Below are 9,337 nucleotides of genomic sequence, written 5' to 3'. Positions count from 1 at the left end.
CCCCATTAGGTCTGGGATGTTGAGTCTATCTGGCTGTGTATTTGAAACTTTCCACTGATGCTTCTCAAGTCTGTCCTCAAATACTGAGTCAATTTTTCCTAGCAACAATTCTGCTCTTTATTGTTCAACGTGGGTTTTTAGTTAGCTTTAAAAAAAAATCCCGTAGTCCTTCTTTACTCATTTTCCTTTATTTTTCATCCTGATGCCATTTCATTCTAGTCCTTAGGACTCCACTCCTGCTGCAGAGACAGGTCTTCCTGTAGTTGACTTAAGGAACAAATACTTTCCTGAAATTTATCTTCCTCAAGACTTCCAGATGCTACTCTCTTTTCCTTATTCAGTGATGGTTTACTTTGTAGGTTTTCTTTTTACTCACCTATAAACAAGGTGAGAAGTGTCCAAATTCATTGGCTGTCAACAGACAGGTGAGGGGATGGTGTTAACTTACACTCCACTCTTCTGTACGGTGATCAAAACTGAATTTCAGATATTTGGTTGCAGGGCTGACAGCTATGCACAAGCCTCAGTAATATTCAGTTTCTAGTGGTATGAATATACTGTATTTGTGTTCCACTGAAACAGTACCTTCCTCTTACTCCCACTGCTTGGTCCTGTACTCAGAGACAGTATATTAAACAGGACTTTTCCTAGCACGTGCTGCTTCTAATGTTTTAGCTGTCCCCAAGCTCCTCTCAAGTTCTTTACTAATCGTTATCAAGACATAATTATTAAACTAATCTGGATTGTAGAGGAAGATAAGTATAAACATCTAAATTATGGCTTTAAATCTTTTAAGTGTTTCCATTTTATCAGTTACACATTTAAATAATCATTAGTTCTAAAGGCTCATGATAATAAACTGTGGTCTCTCACACCTGCCGGCTCTGTCCCATTTCTTATTCTCTAAAGAACATTTTCAGCTCTTTCAGAGGAATTTTTTTTGGGGGGGAGGATGGTGAGGGTGGTGGTGGACACACTTATCTATCTCTAAATAACCTGCTTGTATCGCTAGCTCTGCAACTTTCAGCTTAATGCATAATTTACTGATTTCCTATTATATGAGGACTAGGTTTTCTTTTACCACTATCCCACACACTCATCCTGTTCCTCCATCCTTCAAATATTGCTTTATCATTACATTTTTCATTTACATTATCTTAACTATTTTTTAACTATTAAATTCTAATCATGGCTGATAGGTGTTATATTGTGGTTGTTTTCCTTTTCAGTAACTTCTTGCTGTCCATGGTGCTAAAGGCTATCATTTTTGCTTTGTGTATTTGGTGTTGTGTATTTATGACATGTTTCTCTCCTACTGTGTAAATATACTTTCCTTTCAATAAATTCAAAAACATTATAAGTAGTCTACTGATTTCATCTTCTTAGACTCATCTCTCCTAAAATCTTCTCAATTGTTCCAATATGGACTAGTTACTTAATCTGTCTTATAATCTCCCTTCATCTTCATTCTGGGGAGTCTTTCATCTCTTTCTTTTATATTGTATTCCCTATGTCTTGGATCCCAAATCTTCATTTTTCTTGCTTTACATTTTCATTTAGTTTAAATATATCCTCTAATTGCTTCCAGAAAACAGTATATAAAAAATACATATTTTTGAGATTTTGCCTACCTGAAAATATATTCTATTTTCAAATTTAATAGGCAGTTCGACTAGAGGTAAACTTATGGCCTGGTATGGTATAATAAAAAATATACTCGGTCTTTGTCCCTTTGTTCCTTGTATAGAACTTCAAAAACTTTGGAACTTATTGAGTCTGTTGTGTAAATCAGGTGACTCACGGAGGGCACCTAGGTAACTTCAGGATGGTGTTGGTCACCAAAAAGGCCAACCATGTGACCAGAGAGTTTGAACTGTGGGCCAGACTGGCCTCCAGGGAGGGGAGGGGGCTGGAAATTTAGTTCCATCATATATCCACTTATTTAACCAAGCATGCTTACATAATGAAACGCCAATAGAAACTCTGGACACCAAAGCTCACTGAAGCTTCCTGGTTGATGAAAACACTGATGTGCTTGGGAGAGTGATGTGTCCAGGTTACAAAAGGACAGAGCATCTCTGCATCCTCCATTCCTCACCTTCTCCAGGTCTTGCCCTTTATGTTTCTTCATTTGGCTGTTCCTGATCTGCATCCTTTATAATAAACGTGTCATTGTAAGTGCAGTACTTTCAGTAAGTTTGAGTCATTCTGGAGACTTATCGAAACTACAGGGGTTGTGGGAAGCCCCAAATTTGTAGCCAGCTGGGCAGAAGTTTGGGTGGCCTGGTGTCTGAAATGGGGGCAGTCTGGTGAAGGACTCTGCCTTTAACCTGTAGGGTCTATGCTAACTCCAAATTGAATTATACTATAGTATATCCATTTGGGGTGGAACTTATAGCAAGCTGGGCAGAGTGCAGGTGGCTTGGGGACACCCTAAAACTTGTAGCTGGCTCCTGAAGTGAGGGCAGTCTTGTAAATGATTTTATCCTTAAATGTAGAGTCCACAGTAACTCTGGGCATTTAGTATCAGAATTGAATTGTAGGATACCCAGTTATGTCAGAGAACTGATGTTGAACATAGCTGGAAATAATTTTCTTTCAGAAGTTTTAAGAAACTGCTACTCCACAGCTTCCAGTGTTGCTGTTTATATATCTAAAGACATTTATGCAAAATTTGTTTTTCTCACCTTCTCTAGAAGGTGCTGGAATTTTCTCTTTATCCCTAGTGAGATGAAATTTTATCATGATGTGTCTAGTGTGGAATTGTTTTCATCTGTGGTGCTAGATGATGGAGAGACCATTTTTTCTTTTTTTTAGCGGAGCCATCCTGCCATCTGTTGGCAGCTCAGCTCAGGCCGGGAATTGAACCGCTGTTGCTCAGAGCTCAAACTCTTTTTTTTTTTTTTTAGAATTTTTTTTTTTTAAGATTTTTATTGGGGAATTGGGGGATGGGAACAGTGCTGGGGAATTGGGGAAAGGGGAACAGACAAGTTGCTGTTGTTTTGTTCTTCAGTCTAGTTGTGGAGGACGTTGCTTCACTGGCCCAAGTTGGCACCATCATTGCACTCTTCCCAGGCGAGGCATATCAGTCACCGGCTTCTGGACAGCAGCTCACGGCGGCTTGAGGGCCGCTCACGCTGACTGCTGGCTACACACGGTAGCCCATGGCAACCCACTGCAGCAGGGGCTGCAGCCTACACCGTTGCCGGCAACTCACGGCAACCCAGCTCCAGGTTGAGCTGTTGTTCAGCATCTTAGCTGTAGAGGGCAGTGTCACTGGCCCTCATATGTGGGATCCGAACAGGGGCCCTCTGGCGTCCCAAGCCAGCTCTTAACCAATGCGCCACTTGGCCAGCCCCAGAGCTCCAACTCTTGAGCAAGCTCTTAATCAACTGAGTCATTTGGATGGCCCTTGGAGAGACCATTTTATTTGGAAAACTATGTCCCTCAGTTCTGGGGAATTTTGATTTATTTCTTAAGATTTCCTCCCGTTAGTTTCTCCATTCTCTCTGCAACTCCTTTATATTTGGATATTGAACCCTCCTAGACTGATTCTCTGATTTTCTCACCCTTTCTATTTTCCATCTTATTGCCTTTTGTTTTATTTTCTGAGAAATTTTTAACCTTTCTAGAAATGAGTTTTTCATTTCTGTGATCACAATGTTAACTTCCAAGAAGTCTTTCAATTTTCTGAATGTTCCTTTTGTACATTATAGTTTTCTTGCTTTTTGGATGTATTATCTTTTATTCGAAAATATTAATGTTAGCTTTATTTTTTAAAGTTTTCTTCTTCTTGCATAGTATCTATCTTTATTAAATATTTCTTATTAGAAACTTAAAATGTCTGGTGGTCTTTAGTTGTCCATCCATATTTAAGGGTGAAAAAGTTAAATGAAGCTCTATCCCTGAGGGATGGAGTTTGTCAACTATAGCTATCCTGTAGGGTGGTCCAGCGGGGTTGTTTTATTGGGGAATCTGCCAGTATCAGTATCTTTATGTCTTTTTTTCTTGGGTTAGTCACATTTTTAAAGAGGCAGCTTCCAGAAACTTGCCTGTATTATAAACCTGGATGGCAGTGAGGGTTTCAGCATTCAGTAAGTAAATTTCACTTAATTTAGTTTTTAGCATGGTATGCCCAACTTGAATTACATTGGACTTAATAATACCTAAAGACCCTTTGTTTTACCTTTTCAGGAATAAATCTCTCATCTTTTGCTGGGAATGGAAAAGAGAAGTCACCCAGCTATGCAGAGCTGAAGGGAGGTTCTGGGGGCTCCACCTGCTGAACAAATTTTCAATCATCCTCCTGCTTTTAGCCCCCTTCATTATCCTCATATGCAGAGGCAACTAATATAACCAATTCTGGAACCTTTTAGGACTCCACAGTATAAAAGAAGTGGCTTCATGACTTCCTACTGCTGACTTGGGGTCAATTCTCTACCATATGCTAGAATAGTGCATTTGTTTACCTGTTTTCCAGCTCCCCAAATTTTACTGATGTCACTTCCTCTGGTCTTTGTGCTTTCTTCATTTTATCCTTTTAGTGTCATTTTAATGAGGTTTGTGGAGTAAGCATACTTACTCCACATACACATAAATGTGTATGATTAATTTTACTGTGGATTACATACAAGGAAATAGCTTATTTACTAGTTGATAATACCCAAATTAAATTAGCTACCTGATTATATTTAAATTGACAACTGAAAGAAGGTATCTGTATTTATCGTTCTATAACTTTTAATTGCCTAAAAGTTATGAAGAAATCAGAGTAGTCAAGGTTTTTGATAATTTAATTTTAAGGAAAAAACTTACAAACACCTATATTTCAACAGTGCCACATTAATTATACCTATTTACACTTGCAAACAATAAAGACAATTTACTAACCTCTGCTTCTGTTGCTTGGGACTGTAAAAGCTGTCGTATACGAAGTATGTCCTTCTCTATTTGCTGAATTCTGGTTACTCTTCGCTAAAATAAAATGAGACCAAATTAGATTTTTATTAAAAACATAAGTGTAAATAATCATACATCATACTATGTCTACCACTTAACAGCTAAGGGTTATGCCAAACTATTCTTAAAGAAGAAATTACAGATGTATATATACACATCAATGACACTGGGATCAGTTCAATTTTTTAAATGCATGTGTCCTTACAAATATGTCAGATATCAAGTTGTATGATGTATATAGTATGGAAATTGGCATTTAAAAGTTATTCTCAAAAAATATTTTAACAAACAGATAATTATACCTGAATTTAATCTTTTATTTTAATCTAGATATCAGTGTAAAGTAACAGATTTATATAAAGCATGGTATGCCTATAAAGGGAAAGAGCTCTGATTTGTTTTAATAAGTATCAGGGTTTCAACAGCAGGATTAACCTTCCCGAAAGCTATTTCTATTAAAAATCCGTAGTACTTCCAGATTTAGCTTCCCTGAACACCTGCTGCAGCTAAACTTTTATTCCCACCACTGGGATCACAGTGATGGCAGAGTTTGCTTACCCCTATCCTGAGACCATCAAGTGAAGAGAAAGCAGTAACTACAGATCAAACAATATGGAACGGAAACTGTGAAAAAAGTGCTTTTAGAAAAAGGAAGGTTTTGCTTTAATTTTTATAAATACTACTGGAAGTGAGAAAACCAAACACTTGTATATAAAAACCCTGTCAACTGAAATTATTTTTAATTAGCTTTATGACAAATCAAACACATAGGTTTTAAAAACAAGTACTGCCAATGTTGTTCATTTTCTGCAATAATTCTACAGTTGACATCCTACTATTGAAGTAACGAAAACTGTATTATAAGAGTAACTGTTTTAATGGTGGAAAAATGTTAGAAGCTAGACTGAGTTATTTCCGAACTTTTTTTGATTATGTGCACCATCAGTAAAAGATTACTGAGCATGTATACCCCAGTTGATAAATAATAAAAATACTGTAACAAATAGCTTTAAGTATATATCACTATAAAACTTACATATAAAATCTCCCCTGTGAGCATATCTAATTTTCCTTAAATAAAAAAATCCTCCTGAGTTTTATTACCATAGTAAAAACGCTTACTGCTGCTATCATCCAATGTTATGATAAACAAAAAGCTCAAAGAAGTTGTGCTCCCTCCCACCCCCCTAAAAAGAATCCTTCCTTCCTGGCTCCCTTCCCACCTGCCTTTGTAACACTATAACTATGCTGATTCTCTTATCATGGTTCTGAAAATAGTTAACTTAAGGTAAATAATATTCTCTAATTAACAAATCCTACCAAGTCTAATTTATATCATGAAAACACGCTGAATGAGAAATGCCTGTAATTTTGGTAGCTTTCACAAAGATGAGTGATCACTACAAAGATGATCACTTCCACAATCATATGGTAAATATTTCCTGGTTTTACAGAAACAACCAAACTACACGAAACTACTGGTTTTGTAATATTTGACTGTTTTCCCCTTTCTCTATGTAACGAGTACCTCTCTGCCAATAAGGCCTTAAATTAAAATTTTTAATCTTTAGAGGATGAAAATAGGAAGTGATATCTAATATTCCTCTCACGATACTACATTTTTGTATTACCAATATGTCACTAAATCCTGAAGTCAAGCCTACGTCTTAATGTCCTCTGAGGTAGATGATTTCTCACATGACAACCCCTGGGCTTCTGTTTCTCAACATGAAAATTGAAGAAGGCAGTAGTATTTCTTTTATTTTCTATATAACAATCTTGAATATTTACTAAATGATGTTTAATAAAACATGCTTAATTGTTCAGGAGTATGGAGTTGGTATTACTTCTGAAAGATAAGATTTTAAAAAATTATAGTAGTAATACAGTTCAATACAGATTCAGGATATCTCTCAACAAATTAGGAATAGAAGATAAATTAACTTGATAAAGGGTATCTATTAAAAACCTTGTGTAAACAACAAACTTCTAAGTGAAATTACAGAAGAATTCCCCTTTAAAGTCAAGACAAGACCAAGAAGACCAATATCACTGCTTTGTATTTAAAGATGTATTTGAGTTCTTACACAATGCAAAGAAAAAACAAAGGACTGGAAAAAGATAAACAAATTGCCATTATTTGCAAATAATATACAGTTTATATGGAAAAATTTAAAAAAACCGTAAATTACTGAGACAATCTAATAAAAGTTCAGGAAGACTACTGGACACTTATTACTTAAATGTAATTTAGTAATATAATTAAAGAAAATCCCATTCACGTAGCAACAGAAAATGTAAGATAACCTGAAATAAATATTAAAAAAAGATGTATAATAGCTTTATGAAGAATATTACAGAAGTGTACTGAAGGACATAAAATAAGACCTAAATGAATAGAGATATAAATTTAATAACAATACTTAATATTTACTGAGTGTTTATGATATGCCAGATTCTAAGTGCTCTGACAGATACTAACTCATTTAATCCTCACATTATTTACAGTTTATCATTATCTGTATTTTACCTATGAGAAAAACGAGGCAAAAAGAAAGTTTACCCAAGGCCACAGTGCTGGTAAACAGGTCTAAGATTAGAAGCCAGGAGGTCTGGCTCAAGTCCGCCCTTTCAACCAAGAAGAGTCAATATTGAAAAGATATAAATTCCCCTCAAATTCATTTATATATTCAATGTAATTCTAATCAAAAGCCCAAAAGGCTTTTCTTTGAATTAGACAAGCTGGTATGAAATTTCAAATGGAAGGGTAATAAGACAGAATATAACAACATTTTAAAAAACAAAAATAAGGAAGACTTATCCTCCCAGGTACCAAAATTTATAAAACTACAGCAAATAAAATAAATGTGTGGTATCAGTACAGGCATAGAGAAACTCAAACAGACTAGTGAAATAGAGTTCAGAAATATTCAGAAAATATCAACTTAGCATATACCAGAGATGGCATTACTAATCGATGGGAAATAGTGGAGAATCCAATGAATGATGAGAAAGTTAGTTACAATGTACATATGCATGTATCTGTGTCCATATATTACATAATATAGTAATAATCATGAACAATACTATAGTTTATATTATATCTTTAAACAGTAAATATTAATTAAATGAATGATATACTGATTTATATAAATTAAATATTTTAAATTAAATAATTATTTATACATAGTTTTAAAATGTGTGTGTGTACATAAATTAGATCCCTAACCCCAAAACATACATAATAGAAAATTTGAGATGAATTAAAGGCCTAATTGTAAAAATAAAACATTAAAACTATCAGAAGCATTAGGAGGGTGCCTTAATGATTTCAGAATAGGAAAAGATGTATAAACAGGTCATAGAAAGCACAAATATGACAATATAATTAATTTAGCGTTACCGTAAAAACTAATTTTTATCACGAAGCTAAAATAAGTAACAGTTTTGGAGGGAAAGGGTTGTGATGTGTATTATCTATAACAGATTGGTATCATGAGAATATTAAAACATCTCTCAAATATAAAAGACATTTTAACATAATAGAAAATGGACAAACATATGAATAGAAAGAAAACCCAAAAGTCTAATAAACATATGAAAAGATTCAACTTCAGTAGTATTCAAGGAAGTACAAACTAAATGACAAGATAATGTTTCACTGTCTAATGGCTGCTAATTATAAAGTGCGACTCACAAGTGCTGGAGAAGACCTGCAGAAGAAACAGGAATTCTCACATACTACGAGTAGAAATGTAAATCGATAAAGTAATTTTGAGTGCAATTTGGCAAACATTAGTTCAAAATATTCATACATAATGGGCAGCAGTTATGCTTTTAGATATTTACCCTAGAGCAGAAGTCAGCAAATCAGGGCCTGCTACCATCCATTTTTGTGAATTAAGTTTAATTGATACACAGCCATGCCCATTTGCTTACATACAGTAAGCAACAGTTGGGATTTTCCTACAAAGGCAGAGTTGAGTAGTGGTGACAGAGACTATATAGCACACAATGTATAAAATATTTACTATCTGGCCCCTGAAGAAAAAGAGGTAGAGAAACTCCTGCACATGTCTACAAGATATTAATAAGTATGTTTATCAGACTTGTTCTAACAGTGAAAAACTGGGTAAACTTAAATTTCCATCGACCAGGAAACAGATGAACTATATTAAACTATATCATTAATATAGTTATTAAAAAATATGTCAATACAGAAGTGTAAGTAACCTTCACCCTACCAATCCTCCTCCCCAAAAGTAAGTTCTTATTAACTTGATGTACATTTTTCCAAACTTTGCCTAGAGGAGAGTAGGGACTGCCAGGATAGGTGCCCAAATATGTGTTGAAAAATAAATAAATAAATAAATACATA

General features: G+C 34.9%; 1 protein-coding gene across 1 annotated transcript in view; it reads right to left on the bottom strand.

Moving 5' to 3' along the window:
- APC (APC regulator of Wnt signaling pathway) overlaps nt 1-9,337 on the bottom strand; it is a 157,830-nt gene that overhangs the window by 64,041 nt on the left and 84,452 nt on the right. The window contains exon 5 of the mRNA XM_019659127.1: nt 4,891-4,974. Within this exon, the coding sequence (XP_019514672.1) occupies nt 4,891-4,974 (84 nt within the window). The remainder of the gene's footprint in view (nt 1-4,890; nt 4,975-9,337) is intronic.

Source organism: Hipposideros armiger, unplaced genomic scaffold, assembly GCF_001890085.2.
Source record: "Hipposideros armiger isolate ML-2016 unplaced genomic scaffold, ASM189008v1 scaffold_296, whole genome shotgun sequence".
Lineage (NCBI taxonomy): Eukaryota > Metazoa > Chordata > Mammalia > Chiroptera > Hipposideridae > Hipposideros > Hipposideros armiger.
This window is presented reverse-complemented; position numbering and strand designations above follow the sequence as displayed.